The 23,816-nt window shown below is 42.4% G+C and overlaps 1 protein-coding gene across 1 annotated transcript in view; it reads right to left on the bottom strand.

Moving 5' to 3' along the window:
• LOC143371227 (dexamethasone-induced Ras-related protein 1) overlaps positions 1-23,816 on the bottom strand; it is a 79,962-nt gene that overhangs the window by 9,594 nt on the left and 46,552 nt on the right. The window contains exon 3 of the mRNA XM_076816184.1: positions 19,659-19,816. Within this exon, the coding sequence (XP_076672299.1) occupies positions 19,659-19,816 (158 nt within the window). The remainder of the gene's footprint in view (positions 1-19,658; positions 19,817-23,816) is intronic.

The raw sequence follows: 23,816 nt of genomic DNA, 5'->3' as shown, positions 1-23,816 counted from the left end.
AAAGTAACCAGAATCGGTAAAAATGCATACAATTTTTTAGTTCATTTAATATTTATGGATCTAAAAAAATATAACATAATAAAATAGACTGCATACAAAATGAAATGAAAATATATAAAATAATTAAAATCCGTAGAAAATATAAATCTTTTGAAAGGTGGTACCAAATTATAAATCTTTATTCCATTTAGTATTTTTTTCTGAAAATACGAACTCATGAAGATTAGTTTTACAGTAAACTGTGACCTACTAAAATATGCTTCTGTCCAAGGCGATTTCAAGTAAAAATGTTAACATTTTTAATTAAATAATCCAATCATTTCTGCATATTAATTCTAGTATATAAAACCGGTTTTTTAAATTTAAAACCCGGTTTTCGAATTTTACAAAGTTGTAAATAAAAACCGGTTTTCGAATTTTACAAATTTATAATTAAAAACCGGTTTTTAAACCCGGTTTTTAAAAACCGACAAAACCTAGTCAGAAGCCCACTTTTGCCGACGGGCAGTTAAGGAAGTTTTCGGTAATGAGTTTTTCCTTTCTTGACGTGACGTTAATATAATGAATTGAATATCATAGTAGGGTTAAGCCTTTAGCATATAGCCACCAGCGTCCACCAGCGTGCGCCAGCCCCGTGGAATCCTGGGATATCCATCGACTTTGGAGTACCTGCGTTTCCTATTTACAATGATTCCACGGGCCCGCGAACAGACCGGGCGAAAGCCTTGTTTCTCCACGGTTTTCCGCTGAATTCTGTTTCGCGGCAACGAAACGTTTTTCCGAGACGTCAGCTGCCTTGTTTCCAAGAGTTTCTTCTGCCGGAAGTGCGCGCGGAATGGAAGGGAGGGTAACGCAGCGGCGGATGGATCGTTGAGAACGCGATCCGAATACGTAACGCGGGATTTCTGCTTCGTGTCTCCCTCGAATCTGTTATTCAAAGGACGTCCCCTCTCTGGCTCTCTTCTTTAAAGAAAATCGAGGTAACTATTATTTGCTGTTCTGCTTACTTTTGTTTAGCGAAGCTTTGTGAGAAATGGCAATATGTAGTTCGATCTTGAAAATATAAATCTCTGCACTCTTCAATTACTGGCAGGGTAAATTCAGGAGAGACGCCACACTTTTAATATCTTCCGATCGGAAAAAAGAAAATTACACAGGTAGTATGTTGCGTCTTTTTATATCGCCGCTTGTTTACCTAAGTAGCAAAACAAATTAGTGCCCGTTCGGCTGTCGCTGCGCGTGCACTGTCCTTGAAGCATTAAAACAACAACTGAGCGAAAAATTACGTTAAAAGTTTATGTACGCGAGACATTAATTCCTATTAGGGGCTGTTCTTAAATTACGTAAGTTTAAAGAGTTAATCGTTTTTTATAGATGCTATATAGTCCTGACTCCCTCCCCTCCCCCTTGCAAGAAAATGCAAGAAATTCGCGACCACCCCACCTCCCAAAAGGCTTACGTAATTTAAAGACGTCCCCTTACAAGCGTAACGGAGACAGGGCAAAGTAAGTACCTGTTCCATTTTAAAGAATTATAATAAATAAATTAAATTTCGACCGTAAAACTTAACTACAATGGTATCGGCGCACTGGATCGGTTAGATTAAAACAATTATTATGTTAATAAATTAATAAATTAAAATAATACATCGAAGCTATTTTGAAATTAATTAATTATATATATTACTTTCCGACGTTTCGATCTTGGTTTAGATCATCTTCAAGGAAAGTTAAAAACATATATAAAATACTGTGTATGCTATTGAAAATAAGTCACACGTTGTGCCAGAGCACGGTGACTTATTTTCAATAGCATACGCAGTATTTTCAGTGGACTGAGGAAAATCTAAATATCTAAAAAAAAATCTAAAATCTAATATTAAATCAATAGAAAAACTACAGAAATGTGAAATATCAAAGCATCGTGTCAAAAATGCCTCCATGGGAGAGAAAATATAAGAGAAAAAAATATAAAAAAGAAAAATTAGTGCAATTGGCGTCTCACCCCATGGATGTGGCATCTCTCCTATAAGATATGGAACCTGTCATTCCTAAAAATTTTTGTTCATTTTACACGAGAAAAGTTTAGAATTGTTTTTATTTTTCGTACTATACAAGAGTTTTGTTGTAATAAAAATCTTTTTAATTAGTACGAAACCAAATTTGTCATTGACTCTCACCCAAAAACTGTGCGGTATTTCCTGAACTTACCCTAATTATAACACTTAAGCAGTGTGTGGTATAAAGGAAAGTAGCTTTCCCGTTCCGCTCCGAATGAAAACGTGAAAGGAGCATCGAATGATGTTATCGAACCTAAACCTCCACAAAACATGTTGTAACGACCCGGGAGATACTCCCCGCCATAAGGGAACAGCAAATTTCTCTTCCTGCTGTCAAAGATCGGGAAGAAAGCAGCGGTAATACGATCTCCTACAAAGCAATTACAGCACTGTTGCCATAGTGGCGTTGCAACAAGCCAGGGAACACTCTCACCCTCGCCGCTTCAGAACCTCACCTCCCCGCGTGAATTTTTCCCCCGAAGAACATCAGCGCCCGTTTTCTTAGTAGATTGAAGCAATCAGTAGTTTCCGTTACGGGACAGTAAGTTTATTCAGGAATTAGGCTACCCTCTCCGCGGAGTGCGCAATAAAACGCTCTAAACCTTCCCCGCCGCCGCAAATATCACTCAGCGGCAAGTAACCACCCCTAAGATCTCCCCTGTCCCATCGCAAACGACAATTCGATTTTGCCGTGCTTTGAGCCGTCCAGCATCTCGCGCCACCTTCGCGGACCCCCGACCTGCCCATTCATTATATCACACCCACAACGACGGGACAAACATTCTCATTGAGTATAGCGTGCGCTTTGAATAAGCGCCCAATAAAGCGACACGATAGCCGCTCCCGCGTCTCCGGCCTCGTTAACGATTCCCGTTGCTCGATAATGATATCAGCGATAACGACGTCCACGTCACTGCGGAGTGGAATATCCGCGAGACAAAACTGCAGCTGCTCCTCGAGCCAGATGTAATCACGTTCCTCTGAATACCGCCGTGGAAACCGTTTCCAAACAACGTTACCGCCGCAGGAGCTCGCTAATTTCGCTAGGGTGAGCGATCCGCGGCCGCCATGTCGAACCAGCTACTCCGCGGCTTGTTTATCCCCCGAAATAATCGGGCGGAGCAGCGCCGACCTAGCTTATTGTTCCTCGGCATTGTTCGCCCCGGCTGGTTTCGATCCCGATTCCCCTGTCGCGCTATCCGCCTTGCAAAAATGAACGCGCCACTTGTCCTGCTCGCGCTCCGAGCCGCGGGGGTGCTCGGTCCCTCCCCTGGTTTTTCGCGAAATCCATAGGCGCGCCAAGAACAATCGCGCGCGACGAATTCGACGCGAAGGCAGCCCCGTCGGGCCGCCTCGATTCTGGTCGATATCGCGCGCGAACCGATATGGAACGTCCACGCAAGCCACCCCCGTGACGAACGCCCGAGTGCGAGCACGGCTTGAATGGACCACCGGTTGCGCCCGAGGAGGAAATCGTTATCGCGTCCAGCGGGCTGCGCTCGCGGCCGCTTGGAACTTTCCGCGGTTTACAGTGGAATGGCGCAACAAGGTGCACGGAGCTGGCGATGTCGGGGGTTGATGCTGCTCAGCGGGACGGAGGGGTCTCTGCGCTTGTGTTCTTACTTACTTATAAGGATGTATCGGATCTATCTTCAAAATGGTACCAAGTTTATTAAAATTTGTGAGATTGCTCTTTTTAATCTTCCTGGTGGGCCCCAAAAATTTTAAACGAATTCAGTAAACGGTTATTGAGTTATAACGATTTTAATCTTTATTGATTTTAGACGTACTCTTATGGAAAGAGAAGATCTTGACAGATAAAAGAGCTGAAAAAATGTTGAAGGAATGGTACCAAGTTCATGAAAATTTGTGAGATTGTTCTTTTTAATCTTCCTGATGTGCCCCAAAAATTTTAAACGAATTCAGTAAACGGTTATTGAGTTGTAATGATTTTAATATTCACTGATTTTAGACGTACTCTTATGGAAAGAGACGATCTTGATAGATAAAACAGCTGAAAAAATGTTGAAGAAATGGTACCAAGTTCATGAAAATTTGTGAGATTTCCCTTTTTAATCTTCCTGATGTGCCCCAAAAATTTTAAACGAATTCAGTAAACGGTTATTGAGTTATAACGATTTTAATCTTCACTGATTTTAGACGTACTCTTATGGAAAGAGACGATCTTGATAGATAAAACAGCTGAAAAAATGTTGAAGAAATGGTGCCAATGTTTTCAAATTTTTTGTAGATGTAGTATATGGATAGAGGAAAATATCTGCCGAGTTTCAATTGTTTTCACTAGGGTAAACCAACCAGTGAATGGCCGAATTGTTGAATCCATGGACCCTTGAGATTAATACTTGAATATATTTATGTATAACAACAAAACAACTGTTGAAATTGCATTGAAATTTATTTTTCTTGAAATTTCTGTAAAAATAATTACTTATTCTTATCGTAATTTAAAAAGAAACAATTATAAAATGCAAAACGTGTAGAAGCTCAGTAAATGACCGCATACTTTTAATAAGAATTGTACTTATTAATGCTTGCTTAATACGCGTAATATAATAATGTTTAAATTTATATTTGACATTTCTTTGCCTAATGGTCATTCACTGGCATGCGCTCAATTACTGGATGGTTTACCCTACACCGTTTTAAAGAAATAAATTATAACTTGCGGAAATTGTAAATTCAGGGCATTTTCACTGTCAAAACCATAGAAAATAATGCTTGAAAAAGCATTGGAAAAGTGAAGAATACCTTTCTAGGAGCAAGAATAAGACTCCAACTGTCGTTCGAATTCCTTACATCTAGATTTACTATACGTAAGACGTAGATATTCAAGTATTTCAAATTTCATATACTTTTGTCTAATACTGTACGTCCGATACCTCCTTAAGTAGTTACTTGGACTGAGTTTTTGGAAGAGGGTTCTGAAGAAACTCGTTTTTTTATAGAGATATTTGGGTTTGGGGCAAGTTCGGTTTGAGACCTTTAGAGGCTCAAAGCACTTAAAAGATTTTGATCACTTCAACGCAATGTACGATTTCTTAGGCATTTCCGATAACTTCATTAAAAAGTGTTTCTAACACCCAACCTAACCCAATGAGACGTTTATGATAATAAATAAGGTAGAAAGGTAGGGGTAGATAACAAATGAGACAATAATCCAGTTAGAAAAGAAAGATTGAGGAAGTCTTAAGGAAACCATTAGGTGCTGAAAGAACGAACAGTATGTCTGAAGGAAGTAAACTGAGAGAACGTAGGTATATCAAGAGGAATAGAGTGCAGCTAATAATAAAAATTCTACTGAGAAATGAATAACTAAGCTTGAGGTTGATATCTTTCAAGAAACCACCGAGTCACCTAAAACCCATCTTCCTTTTTCACAAAACAAGTACCGAAGTTCCCAGCGGAGCCTGCATGTCTAGCAAGGATAGCGTTCCCCTCGATAGCTGCAAAACGAAAGCAGAAGAAGAATCCCGAGATCCAGTATGTCCCATCGCGAGGCAAACATCACGTGACACGCTTGGAGAGCCGGCTAAAAACCGAGAAACTTCAGCGCGGGTCGAAAAATAAGCAAAGCGTGCAAAGATGTTAGGACGAGCTCGAGAAGAAGCGCTCGCTAGAAGTCAACAACTTCTTGCGCCCGGGAGACTCCTCGATTTTCCGCGAGATTTTTACGTAAGAGATAACTCTAACGGTGTCTGAGTGAATTGGACGGGGATTAACGGCACGGAATGTAATTCTTTTACAGATGAAAGGGAGGCGGAGCGGAACAGAGAGGCCGCGGGCCGAAAGAAATCCGTTTAACGAAACACCGTGCTCTCCAATTAATTACAACGGAATCTTATCGCGATTAATTGCGACCGGGACGATCAGTTGCGCGGAATTGTTCCATCAGGCGCGGACAGAGGACACGTCGAAGGTAAAGGGTAAAATAATTAGCGCGTGGGACTTCGCCGCTCCTCTTCGAATGGGATCCCTTTGGCTCGTCCCCGGAGAAGGATCCTCTTACCACCAATCGCTTTTACGACCACGTACTTTCCGCGGGAGGATATTTTGTTCCGCCGGGGACCATCAGCATGGTCGGCCATTGTCTCGTCCGCGGAATATATGCCAGCCATTGTGTGCCGCGAAGCCCCTGTCCCTGAATCGAAAGGAATCCCCTTTTCTCGCGCCGAGAGACGTCTAGACCTTCATTGTCTTTGAATTCGGGTCGCCGTCTTCGGGCGCGATCGTTCGCATTATACGCTCCTCGCGCGAACAGTTTCTCGGTCACGTTGCTCCGCACGGCAGCCCCTCGGAATCTCCCTGGCCCGAATTCGCGGGCTGTTGTGCCCCTCCATGCAAATCCGCCCCTTAGTATTCATCCACCCTCTCGCGGAATCGTCGAACTCATAACGGCCTTCCAGTCGGCGGGCGTTAAAGTCGAGCTGCATTGGTTCCCGGCGCGAACAGTGCTCGGGGTGGATAGTCGCCGAAGTAGGAATTCTTGGGGCTGCTTGTCGAACTTATTATTTAGAAATTCCAGGCAATTTCGAGGAACGAACCCCCGATAAACTTATCCGGCTGAAAGGAAAGGGGAAAGTAATTCATTCGTAGGGTGAGTCGAGTAGGGGAAGGTGGGGTAAAACGGAACGGGTGGGTAAAACGGAACAGCAATGTTTCTGTTAGATAAGAGCTGCGAATGAGTTGGTATCGCGTGACATGGAACCAAAGGGTCCTCGTAGCATTTTGCGATAGACCATAGACCCCTGCACGCGTTATTTTTCCATTAAGAGAGTTGGAAAATTTTCCGGTATCGACGTTTCAATATTGCGTTGGACTTTCGACCACTTTTCGGTACTTGGATTTGGAAAATTAATAACGGCAAGTACATCGTTGGATTCTATAGTCCTTGCGCTACATTTTCACGTATATAAAAAGTTCTTTACCTCGCGATGAAGTGTAAATATTAAATGTTTACTAAATGACTGCATGTAAAGGGTGGGCCCACGAGGCCTGCATCAGTGCTGAAAAGGAAGATGATACATTTGTATGCAATTTTTGTTCATAAAATAATAAACAAACTGTATTAATCTATCCTTCTTTTACGATATTATATTCATATTTGATTATTTTCCGTAATTTTCATGTTATCTAGTAAAATATTTTTTCCAATATGTATAACATATATTTTGGTTATATTTTATTTGTAACAGTTATACCTAAAACATATATTTACAGTTTTTAACATAAACGAATACATTTTAAATCGTAAAAATAAAGATTTTGTACGTTTGCATGGGCTTCAAGTGGGTATTCCGCTTTACCCTACTTGAGCGAGGGGAAGATTTCAATACCTCCGGTAAATTTCATTTTCCGTCGTTCCCAAAGATTTTCCTTAACAATGGCTTTGATTTTCTTATAGTCTAAGGTCCACTGAAGACTCCTGTTGAAGTCTCGTGTCTTTTCCTCCTCCCGATTTTAAGTTATCACCCTCCAAAGTTAAGCGTTCCGTCTTACCCCACCCTCCCCTACCTATGTACAAAAGTAGGTATCCTTTTCCGTACCACGAACTTTGCCCGATCAGATCCGACAGCAGGTAATTTAAGAATCCTTATCCCCCAGTTGGGTGAAAGCTTGGCACGCCACGTTAATACCAAACACCTGCTTTCCGAATGGGAAATTAATCATCCGTAGGGACACTGTATTCGTACATCATAAAGTCTGCTAGTGTGACGTTGTCGCGTGCGGACGTACGTACATATTCAGCGATTAACGCGCATTGCTGGCCGGCGGGGTAACCCTGCAACCCCCTCGGTTATCCGTTATCGGTCGCCTACAAAGTTTCGGATCATGGCCTCGAAGCCGGCTTTAATAACGGCTTCTCGTGCACGGCGTAATCTTGATGCTGGGTAAAGGGACTCAGCCAACTTAATAACCGGCCCGCCGCTTTTTTCCCCTATTTTGCATAGCGGGCGTGCTCGTGCGTCGCTCCGCGAATATTCGCATCGTGCAGCGTCCGAGGGACGATGGCTCGCGAGGCATGTACCGCGCGTATAACTGGCCTGGATCAAATTCTTCTCCTAGGGAAAAACCAGGTCCATCACAAAGCGCTCCCTCGTTCCAGGGGATATTTCGACGGTATGAATCCGCTCTGTGTTGTCCCAGGATTGTTTTGTCGGCTGACCAGCTTTCCGCCAACCACTCGCATTATTACCTAACATTTCTCATAGTAAGGCAAATGTCCCAGTTAGCGAGCCTGCAAGATCTACGCGCACGTTTTAACATATTTGCATATTAAAAGTATTTATCGCGGTTACTCATTAATAGCCTATTATGTGGCTGGTTCTTTTCCAGTATGAAAAACGCCCCTTTTTATGATGAAATTGTTGGAATATAATTATTAATAATACATATATTATATGGTGTAGGTGCATCTATTTTTGACCTTTGATTTTGATCTTCGTCCCAAATAGTCACCTATTTAGGACCTAGCGTGATAACAAAACATCTGAAGGGATAAAAGAAGTGGGACTTCACTAGGAGTCTTAAGTAGACGTCGGACTATAACAAAATCAAAGACTTTGCTGAGATAAATATTTGGCAACGAAGGAAAATAAGATTTTTCGGAGGTATTGAAATATTACCCCACTCTCCCTAGTCGGGTGACCTGTTTAGTGAATTGAACACTTAAGCTGCATGTCTGTTAAAATTAGTATTCACAAATCGTTATTTTGGTAATCATTGTTTTTTTTATCGTTGTTTTCGGTGTAAGTTTTAACGTGAACACAGCGTGATAGGAGTTAATTTTTTGTATTACATACCAGTTTATTCACCGGACAGGTTACTTTAGGTATTAGATATTATAAAAAGCTTTAGAAATATAGAAGACGAGTTACTGCAATAAATACAGCAAATACTAAAAATATAAAGGGTGAATTGCTGCATTAAAGAGCAGCTCTAACGTGTATGTAATTGGATAGGAATTATGGGCCCAAATGGGCCCAGGCACCGGCTTCTGTGCGGTCGCCCGAACTGTCCGCCGTTTGGACGTTATTAAATGAAGCACTGATGTGGAAATTCAAAGTTCTATATTTAATAAGCGCAGCGCGGACCAAAAAGTAACTCCGATCGATCGACTGGTGAATAAGTTGGAGCAGAAAGGGTTGAAATTCGTTGGCCACTGTGGCCGCTGTGTGTGTAATACATCGAGGTACAAATTTAGACGGAAACAAAGTTGCTGATATAAAGTACCTATTTTATGGTTACCGCCACTCGCGGCGCGGTAATAAACTGAGAGAGGGTCAATTACTGATACCACCACTTATTGAACCTTCAAACAACAATTTCACAGTGCATTTATTATCGACATTCTTTTTTCTTCCCATAGACTCGTGGCCTCCTTCTTTTTTAATAATCCAGTTTTCCGTCTGCTCCCCTATTCGTGGTTTATTATTAAAATTCATACGAAGAACGAATACCTTATATAGACTACAGCCATTCAGAATATTAGATTTAGGGGGAAGAAATATGTATGTCGACTGGCTGGGGTAGTTCGATTTTTTTCTCTTCTCCCTGGAGCCTTCGTAAGTGACACGTACTTGTGCTTTCGCGTTTCGTGCTCGCGTTCTTCTGAATTTTAAGTTTCTTTTTCGATGAGGATTTTGGGGCCGCAGATGCTTATCAGACTAACCAACCTACGGTACTGGGAATATTTATTGCAGCACTCTGAAATTTACGTAGTACCTACGTAGAATTTTCCTAAAAGTATGATTGATAAAATGATTCGCATTCAACTTATTTTGCTGGAGGTCGTGAGCTACATTTTTGCAATATATTCCTTGTAGGTACGGTATATATTTTAAGCTAAAAGATAGTCATTTAATATATTAAGATTATGAAGTGAAGGGAGAAGAAGACCTTCGTCTGAAATTTTCTTAAACTTTCGCTATATCGTTTGCACCTCCATACATAAATTATCCGAGCACCTAAAACTACGAAGATTAAACACATTAACCTCAGCAAACACCAATTTCCTTCCCTTCCCTTACAACCTACAAAATCTGAGTGTAGGTACCTCTCGAAATACAGATTTACAACCCAAGCTTCCTCACAAATTTCACCTTTCCCCCAGAACCTCCACCAACCACTCAATTTCACACCTACACTCCCACCACACCTTGCAAACATTCTTCCATATTTTTAAAAAAAAAACACACACACACACGTTACATACACTACAAGTTCGAAAACTTCCTCTAACAACTTCCACATCAGCGATTGTCGATTTCACTGCAACTAGTCCTGCGATACAAATCTTCTTCTTGCCACTTCTGATACCAAGGTGTGGAGAGAGTGTAGGTGTGAAATTGAGTGGTTGGCGGAGGTTCTGGTCCATCCTCATCAAACATATTTTCATAAAACAACACCGACACAACTATTTAACAAGGAACATTATTTTAAGTTCTTAATATTCTCATTATTCTCCTACATTGAGCAACAGATATAAGCTTTTAGTCAAAGCTGTGGCTAAGTTGGGGGTTTTCACCCCTCTTTGGGTTAAGGGGACTAGGCAGTCGAAAAATCGATTTTTTATTGCATTTTCCGAAAGTACTATCTTTTCTCAATATAATGATGCTTGATTTATAGTAAAATTCGCAAAATTGTAGATTTGACAGCTAAAAACGTCAAGCGGCAACCTATAGCGTCGCCTTTGCCCAAAAACTTTAAATGCGTTTTCCTCGAATATTTTTTTCTCTTCATTTTTTCCTGATTGCGAGCGAATTGAGGTTGAAATCGACTTGGAAAAAATAACAGGATGCGTAGAACATGTGTCATTTCGACGCAAACCTCTGATATGGTCCGTAAAAATTCGAGATTTTCATAATAAAATCCGGTGACTTCTTAATTTTTTTTATGAAAGTCTCGAATTTTTACGGACCATATCAGAGGTTTGCGTCGAAATGGCACATGTTCTACACATCCTGTAAATTTTTCCAAGTCGATTTGAACCTCAATTCGCTCGCAATCAGGAAAAAATGAAGAGAAAAAAATATTCCAGAAAAACGCATTTAAAGTTTCTGGGCAAAGGCGACGCTATATGTTCCCACTTGACGTTTTTAGCTGTCAAATCTACAATTTTGCGAATTTTCCTATAAACCAAGCGGCATTTTATTGAGAAAAGATAGTACTTTCGGAAAATACAATAAAAAAATCGATTTTTCGACTACCTAGTCCGCTTAACGCCATTGAAGACGGCCCATCCTTGTCGACAGAAGCGAAGATCCCGTCTATAAGTAGTGGTGGTCTTTCTAACACCGTCCAACTTCCGCTGCTCGCATCGCCAGGCCGTGGAGATATACACGGTGCCCGCAACGATATTTCACGCGTGTCCCGATCGCAAGTTATATCGCCCCATTCCTGCAAGCTTCCGATAACTTTCCCTTCGCCCTCCGTCGCGGCGATATCTAGAGAACCATTCAGCGGGATTGGCAAGAGGACATTATTGCCAGCGGTTGTGCGGCAGTGTCACTTTATCGAATCGAGCTGCTTCCCCCTATTCACAGAGCGTCGCGTGCATCCTTACGGCCACCTCGCGCCCCAGCCTGGAGAACGGCCTGCGGAACGAGGAGTGAGTGCCAAGCTGGCCAGGGGCAGTGTTGCCCAGGGTCGTTTCGCAGGTCGTTAGAGCCTCGTGGCGTTCTCCATATTGGTTCGTCCCGCTTCGCAGCTGGAACCACTGTCCTCGCACCGTCCACGGTTTACGGCCCGACGGTTTATTGCAAGATGCTGCGAATAGTCTCGCCACCGTTGCCCGCCTCCAATGTATACCGTTAATTGAAATTACGAAGAGTGTGCTGCGGACGCGGGTCGTCCTGGTCCCCTGGCAGGAAATTTCACCTCGAGTCTCCACGTTTCGAAGCTAAGAGACCGGGAACTTCCTTCCACGCGGGACACGTGGCTAGGTTCGTTGTCACGTATCAATCCACCGACTCTCGAGTGAAATTCGCGAGAAGAGTTTATTGTAAGATACGGCTTTTGCAGTCAGAATTAAAACAGACTGCTGCGCGATAGATAGATAGGTATTCAGTGTGGTGCTATGTGGAGGTTTTACTGCAGAGATTTTTATATTAAAACTAATGCTGGGGGATGAAGGGAGTCACTTGGGTCTCCCAAGCGTTGGAAGGCAAATGACATACGATCCTTTTTAAATAGGTAATAAAATATCGGCCCTTATTCTTCAACATCCGATTCCTTCTGCTCTCCACCCATGGTTCCATTTCATAAAAGAATAATCCCTGAAAAAGTTTCTTGCAATGGGACAACAGAAAACGGTACCGAGCAGGCCTTAAAATTTAAAGTTCACCAGTGGTTTAGATTTGAAGAATTTCTCAAAAATATCGAACCCTGTCGAAATCTCGAAATTTCCTTCAAACGATATTAAAAGACCATTCAATTTTCTACAATTACTGTGTATACAACTTTCTCGTGCCTCCAGCCATTTTTTAGATAACAACGTCCGAATATAGTGGTACTCGCGCTGTGCGGACCTCTCAAAGCAGTCGGAAGTGGGCACCTAAAAACCTCTCCTTGGGAGTGGCGCAGGTCCTGCGGGCCTTCGGGTCCTAGAATTTATGTTGCCTGGGTAACGAGGATATGTATTATGGTTATTCCAGGCCCTTCCTACCAATGTCTTCCTTGTCTCTCCGGACAACGATCGTTTTTAACGACCCGGGTTGCAAATGAACAGCGTGGACTCCGCCAAAGTTGCACGGTCGAAGTACGCAGAGCTGGGAGCACACTTAGGATTCATGTACTTCGAAGTCCCCAGGGATTCCGCGGGCTTACAAGTTTCACTCGTTAGTATGTGGACCCCGGCGAATTTTTCAACCCGCGCCGGTGTAGCGGGAATAGGGTCGTTACACGGTAAATACCCTAGCAGCAGGAGTTTTATACAAGTTTCGCGTTCCCGGAGCTGAAGCTGCTGATCTTCACCGCTCGTAGAACCGAGGAGGGAAGTTGAGAAGTTGCTGCGAGGCTCGATCCACTTCGATACGCGAAATAGTGTTATCTGGCTGGCAGCGAGGGTTCCGCTGTAATCCCCTGATTTTCATGGGTGATTACCGACGCTGCCACAGATTCCACAATTTTCCAGAGGTATTCCAGGGTTGGAAAACATCGGCGCCGGGCGATACGCTTTAATCCGCGCGCGAATCGAGGGACAAACTGCACGGCCGTTCGCGTGTTTGCTCAGCGTTGTTATTTATCGCACGCCCCGCGAACGTTGATGCCTGTAATTAGTCGCGCGCAATAATTACGCAAATTCAGCGCGAAACAAGGCGCTCGGCTTCTTGAGTGATATTTTACTGGGAGATAAACGACCCGCTGCAACGTGTTCATTAATCAGTGACAATGCGGGCGTTCGGAGGGGGTGGGGGTTGTGTTTTCAGGTGCACAACGACAACTCCGGATTCTTTCGATGACTCTTTGAAAGCGAATTGTAGTGTTTGCGTGTTTAGTGCTTGGTAACAGAGATGGGAGAAGGAGAAGGCTACTTGAATTCTGATAAATAATTTAATTGAGAGAGAGCTTCGTGACGTTTAACGAATGTTTTCTTAACTGAAAGTTCTGCGAATTACTTAGATCACTTGAGGAATAACAGTTATGGATTTGTGGGTCAACAAGATTCAAGTAGACGCAGCACAAAAGATCTACAAACACATTAACGCACGCGAACTCATCGATATACTATGTAAAGTAGCGGACAAAAAAAGTTAACACTTTTTCCAACCACCCTACTTCTATTACTTTTCAATATCAATTTAAAACTGCAGTATGTGTCTAATATACACACTCTGAAAGAGAATTAAAAGCTCTATAAAAAACAAATAAAGTTGAATTTATTTAACTAACAAACAGAATACTTTTAAAGCCAACAAAACGTTACCACTTTTGAACATTAATAAAAGAAAGTCTAATATTTTGTGGGGGCACCCTTTTGCTTTTAGGACAACCTAAAAAGTTACTAAACGTGGTAACTTCTTTGTCGGATCCAAAATTGTGTTACCCCGTTCAATGTCATATAACACTTTTGTTTGTTCGTTAAATAAACTCAACTTTAACTGGGTTTTATACAGCTTTAAATTCTCCATCATAATCTGCATATTAAACAGTCCACAGTCCCAAATGTATGCTAAAATAGAACAAATCGAAAAAGTGGTAACTTTTTCGTCCGCTAGTGTAAATACACGAGCATCTCTATATGCAACTAGCTTTACCACTCGGCCTCGCTCGAAATTTAGATTCTGATTTTATGAAAATAATTTTTTCTTTGTGAATATAGTCACATTCATCTGGATTAGCTAGACAAACACACAAACACTTTCTACTTTATATATTAAAATAACGATTCAAGGTAAAGGTACCAGTAGTTGACCAGTTAAGAGAAATCCTCCACGTAAACAATAGCAACTACTTTCTCTGTCATTAAATACTGAAAGTCGATGCCTAAAGATAACCTTTAAGCTGTCTAAATAATGTAACAAGAAGGATTTTGTAAAAAAGTTATTTTTCAAAATTCAGTAACTGCTTTTGAAGTTGAGAATTCTTGAAAATGAAACTGCTACTGCTAAAAACTGTATTTTTCAACTGATTTTTCTTAAAATTGGTCAACTACTGATACATGGTCAACTAGTGGTGCATTTACCTTAAAAGAACGCAATTCCAACGGTACAAATAAAAATAAAAATCTGCCAATTTACTTGCACTATTGTATTCTTTTTCTCAAAGGAATCGTCCCCGATCCCAGCGCTTTCCCACGCGATTTCTCGCGCGATTCTCGGCAATTACAAAGACAAAAGATCGCGGTCAAAGGAAAACCGTGAACGTTACATGGGGTGGGCCCGAAATCTGGCATGGCTTCCGCGCGACAGGCGTAATCGGGTGAATTTCGGGGACAGCTTCGCCGCGGGCTGGCCGGCGTTTCTCGTTTTTCCGCTGCGGTGCACGACAATTCAATAATTCGTGGAAGTGATGCGCGTGGAGGTTCACGTGGCGGCCGTACGGTGCACGTAGGGGCACGTGACGCGTGCGTGTGGTTCAAAACCGAATGATCAATACGCGCACGCACACCAGACCGCCCGGCGAGGACGTAGGTGCCCTCGTCACGTGCGACATGCGTGATGCAAATGCACTTTTCCGCGGGTGGAAAGCGAGACGGCCACGATCGCGGATCCATCTGCGGGGGTCCCTAACGATTTTTTCCCCGATATCGCGTGCCCCGAGCCGGCGCGGACCAAGCAGCAATTTGCATTGGCAATGGGGGAGGGAATCGTGATAACTGAAAACACCTGTACTATCGAATCTGCATCGTTACGTGTCGCGGCGTATACTTCGACGAATGGAGGCCATCACGAAGGCCTAGAAATTACTTTATTGCCGCTGACGTAAGCGGGGATTCTTGCACAGCTATGTAGGGGCTTGGAGGAGCATGGCGGTCTAAAAATAGTAGGGAAACAGCGGTGTAACTCCGACTGCTCGTATTACAGTAACCTTGCACAGATTCCCTTCGAATGCCGAACGACATCGAACACCGAGGCACGAGTAATGGCTCGGTGATTCCGCTATGAGCCTCGATGTAGAGCATTCCTTGCGCAGCAGGAAATAGAAAAGGGGAACGGCTGAGAATATATGAAGCCGATTTAACCGCTCGCGGCTAAGTGGCGTCATTAATTCCGCGCCCGAAACGCTCGCATTTACCGCGATCTCCGCGGCAGCACGGTGGAAAGACAGGTGGCCCTTTTCCGTCAATTTCGACCGCTCGCGCGCCACCCCTCTTCGAGCCGCTCCGCTCGTCGCATATCTGCCGCGGGAAGCCGGCCGCAAATATTGACTCTGCGCGTTTCGCAAAATTGCGGGGAATCGGCGAGAGCGTGGCGTGCATCGATAAGTGCGCCCCCGAGTACGGTGGAGGACGGGCGGGAGTCGGTGTTGCCCGTGGATTTTCGTACGGCTGGCGCGCGCTGAAAGGAATCCACTCGAGAACTACTAACCTTCCCCCCTACCGATGATGATGTACTGTTCAGCGGGGCTGGAGTTTACGAGCAACGTGTACATATTTCGGCGCGCATACATCAGGGGTCGATCGAGCGTGGCCGAAAGCTTGGGGGAGGGCGCAGCGGGATCGGAGAAAGGATACTCAACAAGTTGTGGAAGGAGGTGTCGGCTGCGAGGGGGTGAGGGCAGACAGGATCGAAGAGGTGATACCGCGCGGACCACGGTGCAGAGACGTGTTTACTCGTCGAAGACGTGGTTCACGAGACCCCTCCACTCCTCGTACGCCGACGACGCTACGTAGAAAATTGGCGTCACGTCGATGAAGCGCGGCCCATGATTCCGAACAGGATCAGCGCGCTACGATCGCACCCGCTCTAATGGAATTACGAATTTTTCGCGGCGAACAAATTTCCTGGAAATTTCTAAATGTCCTGGCAAATTTAGGGGAGCAAATGGACCGTGGGGATGTGTTCCACGATTACTGCGCTTGAGAAATATTACTATCACTGGTTTTGCGGTGTCACGCAGCGCAATGTTTGTGAACCGTGCTTAAGGGGTTATACCTAGTCGGGAAAAGAGGCGAATGTTTGTGAATTTTTTTTGGAAAAGTGGAAGCATATATTTTTACGCAACTTTTTTTCAGTTAAAAGAGTTACATTTAGAGAACGCTTGGTAATTTTTTCGTGGAAAAATATTCACGTTTATAATAAAGTAACCACCGATATACAAGAAGCCTTTTTAAAAAATTAGTTTTGCAGAAATGAAGAAACAAAAAAGATTTCGTTAGTATATTAATTTATCCTCTGATTCGCAGAGGGAATCTCCGAAATATTAATTTAAAACAAAATGCCGGCTAATTAATACTGAAATCGTGATTTCTTTCGCGTGATTTTAGCACGAAAATATCAGGATTTCAAATTTAAATAGCCGCCATTTTGTTTTAAATTAATATTTCGGAAATTACCTCTGTGAATCAGAGGATACATTAATATAGTAACGAAATCTTTTTTATTCTTTGATTTTTGATAATCTGGTTTCGAATGGCAGTGGTCACCGCAAGACCAAATTTTTAAAAAGGCTTCCTGGATGTCGGTGGTTACTTTATTATAAACACAAATATTTTTCTACGAAAAAATTACCAAATGTTCTCTAAATGTTGCTCTTTGAAGTGAAAAAAGTTCTGTAAAAATATATGCTTCCGCTTTTTCAAAAAAAATTCACAAACATTCGCCTCTTTTCGGCCGCCTGCCTAGGTATAACCCCTTAAGTTGTCATTCTACTTTGATCGGCCAAAAAATTAAGCTATTTGTAAAGATTTTTTTCTGAGTAAATACAACGTATAATGAAATAAATCCGTTTCGTATTTATTAAGCTACTCTTATATTACACAAAAAAAAATTAAAAAGAATTTTTGAAATTTGTTTTAATTGTTTTTTATAGTGTCAATATAGCACTTAAAAAAGAGATGTGTTCACGGCGTAGATAATTTCCCAGCTCAGGCTTATCCAAAACAAAAAAATTCCAAAAGATTATTAATCTGTATAAATGTCACTATAGCTCCTAGCTAAATTAACAACTTTTATCGAGAAATAACCGAGATTTTACTCATGCAACACCCAAGAAAACATCCTTTTGGGTGTTTTGTCACACTTTTTTTTCAAACCGACGCCACTTTCTTACTTTCCAGCAAAACTTGTTAATCGAGCTAGGGGATACAGCGAACATGTTTAGATTCTAAACAAATGAAGCAAAGAAGCAACAAAGATTTGTTTCTACCTAGAAAATGCACGAAGTCTGAAAACACGAATCAAAATTCCTTTCTACCGTAACGAGCGTATTAATAAAAGCCAAAAACATTTTTAAGAATATGTGATAACCTCTTCTGGTAAAAAAATCGTAAAAGTCACCTATTTTCCGAGGCTTTCGACCTCCCTTAAATAATTCCGAGTGATTTTCACTGCTCCATCCTATTTGACATTTCTTCCTCCAAGGAATTCCTGCACTCCCTTTTTACCTCCAGTCTTCTGGTCCACAGTTCGCGATACTTCACCCTTCGTCGTGGATACGTCAGGCGTAATCCCGCGAGCCGAAGCTGCAGTCGGCGAAAATGGCCAACCCTCTGTGCACCTGCAAGCCTCGTCTTTGCGCGGGGTGAAAGCCATTTGCTTATGTTCCCCGTTCGACGGTTATTGCACGACCCTCTCGCGACACCGTAGCTCCTGTCTCGAGGAATAAGATCCCCATAGGAGCTCGACGACGTCGCGCGTTAAGCGACTCGAATTTGTAAACGTCGCAGGAGATTTCGAGACACATTTGCTCGCGTTGACTCAAGGTCTACGCACACGTGCCAGCTGCGTGGCGGTTCAGTGACGTGAGTGGCAATGGTCTCTCTGTTTCAGTGCCAGTAACTGAGAGGGATGTACGCTGAGTGATGAGAGAGTACGTGTATACTGGAGTAACAAAGAGACCATTGGCACTGCCTTCACTAATACGTGTGAACCTTCCTTAAGCGGGTATTCTACCCAAAAATTCGATTTTTTTTTGATTTTCTAATAGTTTCGAAAATATGTCCATAGATGTTAAGGTGAAATGCGTAGAACTCCCAGAGTTATAGGGGCTTAAGGCCGCAGCGTGGCACGTAATCGTTCCCTCGACCCTTGTATCTAAAGAGGCTATGACTGCCAGCAGAGAAGAGAGAGCTGCCCAACATGATTTTTTTTAAGCTGAGGGAGCTTTCCTCTATGGTCCTGGTATAGCAGATTAGGGATAAGTTACAGAAATTAATCGTTATCTATCGTAACTTGCATGAAAAACTTTAAACGCGTTTTCCTCGAAACAATTTTTTTAAATCGGGCGCACATTTTTCTCAAAAACTACTGGACCGATTGAGCTAAAATTTTACACACATTCAAAGTGAATGTGTACCTATAGCCCGAACTAGAATTATATCAATAGTTTCGATACAACCTCCCCCACACCTTGTTTTAGCTGAAGAAAAGTTGAAAAAATCAAATATAAATTTTTAAACAGCTGCGATTTCGGTAACAATGTCCGGACTTGGTTACATCTAGTTCGGGCGATAACTACACTCATGTAGTTTAAAAAAATCTTTGATACTTTCGTTTCAGATGACTAGGACGGCCGCAATTCGTGCGCCCGATGGGGTCGGTTTTTGATGACATGACCTACGCTTTGGCGCGTAACTTGTCAAATTTCAATATAATGTATTCCAAAAATTTGTGGTGATAGTTCAAACACTACTAAATATGTGTGCAAAACCCCTGCCCTGTAGGCTCGATAGGTTTTCCAGAAATAATTTCCAAATATCACCTTCAAAAACGAGTGTCTAGACTAGAATACCCCCTTAATCCTGTCTTCCCGTATCACATCTTCACGTTCGTATTATCATCAAAGCAACTTCTTTCCCACCGCCCTACTAAAATTCTAAACCAAGACGTAGAATTTCTTCCACTTCTTTTTTCCTCCCTTAAATCGCCGAAGCGTGCCTGCCGCAATTGTTTCTGCGGACGTAAGCTGACGGACTTACCAGTTAGGAAGGATAATCGTCGCATCGCGGGAAACGGATGGTTCCCGCTGGTGTCCAGAAGATCAAGCTGATGGACCTCGCCCCTAATCCTGTAGAGCTTCCGGTGGAAGTCCTCGATCGTCGGTGTATAACTTTCCTCGAATTTGTTGGACAGAAATCTGGGGACAGAGGACACTATTTTACCCGATCCACCGCGCCATTTCGTAGAATACAATTGCTATCTGCTAGATTTGATTACAAACGAAGCAGAGTTTGGAGAGGGCTGGTTTGTGGACGTGAAGTTCTGGGGTAACTGTCGTGCGATTTATCGCGGACCTCGTGCTAGAAGGGAACCTTGATTTTCTTACTTCGTACCTACTTAGATCCTTTAAGAGGACTAGACAGTCAGAAACTCGATTTTGTTTTTGTTGTCCCTTCGAAAGTACCACCCTTCCCGAGTAAAATGCCGTTTGGTTTATGTTAAAATTCGCAAAATTAAGCACGCAGGTAGACTAATTCCTGTTTCGAAACTTTAAACGCGTTTGTCTCGGAATCATATTTCCTCTTCGTTTTGCAGTGATTGTGAAAAAACGGAGGTACATGTCGATTTGAAAAAAATTCAGCATATGTGGAACATGTCTAGTTACGACCTGAACCTACGCGTAAGTCTTTGAAAACTTCTGTTTTGACAAAAAAAAATTAAATGGCTCCTTTCCCTGGCGATAAATCAAGTTTCTTTAAAATTTGCCGTTTTACAGCGGCCATTTTTATAATTTTTATTTATTTTCTTTTTCAACAGGTTCAGGGCAGAATGGGGATCAGGGTAAAGTATCAATTTCTGAGAATATTTCACAATTCAATTTCTTACGGCCAGAATCACTGCAAAATAGCAACGGCTCCAGAAAAAACTTTATATTATTCAGATAATTTTATTTTTACTGTTTATAGTATTAACAAACATTACCCAAAAGTACTAGTCACAATTTGTATTCATCTCCTTGTAATTAATTCGCCAAAAATACTTGACTTTCGAGCGATCTGACTGCCTAGTCCCCTTAAGTATAAAGTTCCTATTCATTAGTTATACGACGTCGAGTCACATGATATTTTCCAATTTCTTGCTATAAATAGTATTAGGGTACAGTCAATAGCTATTGTCAGTGGTACGCAGTTAATGAAGACGTAGTCTGTGGAGGGGCAGATTGGGGTGAGTTTAAAGCAGATATTTTCTGCCTGTGTATGGAACTGATGAATGGAACCTAATTTAGAATAGGGTGGCTTCATGTGATTTTAAGTAAGGCCTCGGGCGCTTTCTCCTTTGTCCTTATCTTGAATAACCTGGTCCTAATATGAATACGTGCGTCTCATTATTTCTGTGCTGATTTACGAGTTTCAAATTCCCGTACCGTTGATAGTAAGTAACTTTGAGCCACCAGTCGTCATCCAAAGCCTATCTACGAGAACGGAACGTCGTCTAAACACGTGATCGCTAACGAAACGATTTCCATAAAGACAACAAACATCCCGACGTTCGAACAGCATATATTAAAGTGAATGTATTTTAATGGACTCGATGTACAGGGCGATTTACAGGTGACCCAGTTCAACGTCACGGAAGAAGGAAGAATTTAAATCAACATTCAATTCACCGCTCGAAAAATCGATCGGCCGTCAGTAACTCTGTTCTCCGAATAAATCGGTAATGAAATTCTCATTCAGTCTCGCTTTTATTTACACAAATATAGATACTTAGCGACGTTATGGTTACACCTTACCTTCGCATATCGTATCCACATGCACTCTTTCTCTAGACCAGCGTTTCCCAATTCAATTTTGCCATGGAACCCGTTCGAAGTCACTAACAATTGGTGGAACCCGCAGCCTCAACTGCTTTTTATTTTGCGGATAGGTATTGTGAAGGGTTTCAAAATTTATAGACAGGTGTATGTTTCTCGTTGAATAATTTACGCATTTTTGTAGTATTTAAATTTTATTATAACTTTTCGCGTAACGCCAACTTGGGAAACGCTGCTCTAGATTAATAAGAAGGACGAACAGTTTAGGGATGTAGACTACTCAATCTACAAACTGGAGGAATATTGTGCAATAACAAGTAGAAAATAGAAGGTCATAGAAGTGGAAGATAAGATAATATGTTGACTACTGTTTTGCCAAAAGGGGTTGAAATTCCAAGTTTTTAGGGAAATGCAGGAAATCCAGGAATACTGCGAACCTTTAGACAAAGTCTGTTAGGCACTGTTGCACCCCCGGACTTAGGGAACCGTACCCTGCTACCCTTGGACATCACGCGGCTCAAATCGCGATCAGCATCTCGTCCTTATAAGGAAAGCTCGAAACAGTTAACTGAATTTTCAGTGTTTTCAATATTTTTAGTTATCTTATTTCCTTTTCAACCACAGCGTTGTTGGTACTTATAATCTCAGTTCTGTTTCACAACAACCCTATGCTAACATAAATGATTCCAGCACTTAGCGTTTAATGCCGTATTCAGCACGGACTTCACATCTTTTTCCACTAAAAAATGAATTCTTGATATCCTTGCCACTTACATAGTTTACCATTTTAATCTCCTCATATATAAAATAGAAAATCTATCTGTATATTTCCTATTAACTCCCAAACCCTTTGATCGATCCGGCCCAAATTTTGCAGTTACCCTCTAATAACCCTGAGGGGAATATAAGCTAGCATAAAACCTGAACACCTCATTTATCCCTCTGATTTCATCCTCTTGACACTATTATAATTTAAGTTTTGTTTTAATCTAGTTGAGTTATTTATAAGAAAACCTCATCTACCCTTCGTTCCTTCTATCATTCCCACCACGAATGGCCCTGTGGTCCCTCGCCTTTAACCCAACTTAACCAAGCCAGCCAAACATCACGTTTGGCGTCCCTGCGCGATCCTGCCCACCGCCAGCCACGCAGATCGGATTTCGCGTGGAATTAAATTGTTTGTCCCATTAGCAGCGATTGGCAGCGAGCTGGTCGAAAACGGAGCCCCCGTTTCGTCCTCCGATCGTGCGGAACCAGCTCCCGCCAATTTCCATCGGCTGCTGCCGCCCCCGTCGCACGGTATCGCGGCGAACTTTTCCACCGCGGGGGCGTATAGAAAATTTCCCCCGTCAATAATTGCAACACACTTTCATTCGGTTGCGTCGGGGCTGCTCGGCCCGGTGGACGTTTGAAAAGCCGCTCGACAGGGCCGAGGAACGCAATTAGTGTTTCGTCAGAGCGATCGGGTTGTAGGTAGGGCGGGGGATGTTTTTCGCCCGGTTACAGCCGCTGACAATGGACGGTGTCCGGCGCGGCGAACTTTCCAACAAGAATTAGACACGCCGCGGGGCAAATTGAACGCGAAATTATGGGAGGACCCACTAGTCCATTACCAACTTCGCCTGGAAATGCGTCGACACACGTGCCGCTTGTTGAACCGTAGCGCGCAACGCGATAGCCGTTTTATCCATTAAAAGCTTGCTCGCGGCCGGACCGGCAACTCGTTTCCAACTGAATCGAATTCGAAGACGGGCGGGACCGACAAAAGGAAACCGAGGGTGTCGGCTGCGTGCTGGCGCGCACTTGTTTGGCTGGTGGCTTGTCGCGCTGGTGCGAATGGTTCGGTTCAATCGACTCCGTAAGTAGAGCTTGATATCTCGTAGTGTACTCAGTGTGGTAGGCTGTTTTAGATTTGTTGGTAGGGGAGATTTGGCAATACTGGTCTTCTAAATTGTTCTTCAATTTCTTTGTTAATAAATCTCGAATAAATCTTTTTCGAAAAAGGTTCAACATCTAATGCCTGATGTCTTAAGCATTAAGGGGAGGTTCCGGTCTAAAAGTCGATTCTTTTTATATTTTTCGAATGTTCAACCTTTTAGAAATACGTGTTTAAAAGGATTTGTATAGTAGTATATTATCTAGTATTTGAACGAAGGATTTTTTTATCGGATGCTTAGTTTTCTTTTAATTGACGAAAATCAGGCATGATTTATGATAAAAATTGAAACTTCTACTTTAAACATCAGCCATTTTTTCCCAAATCAATATTTCGAAAAATCCTTCGTTCAAATACTAGATAATATAATATAATAAGTAAATTCTTTTGAATTTTTTATTTCGGATGATCGACTTTCGAGCAGCAGTGGTCAACGCAGAAGCCTTT

The sequence above is a fragment of the Andrena cerasifolii genome, chromosome 1 (assembly GCF_050908995.1).
Source record: "Andrena cerasifolii isolate SP2316 chromosome 1, iyAndCera1_principal, whole genome shotgun sequence".
Classification (NCBI taxonomy): domain Eukaryota; kingdom Metazoa; phylum Arthropoda; class Insecta; order Hymenoptera; family Andrenidae; genus Andrena; species Andrena cerasifolii.
This window is presented reverse-complemented; position numbering and strand designations above follow the sequence as displayed.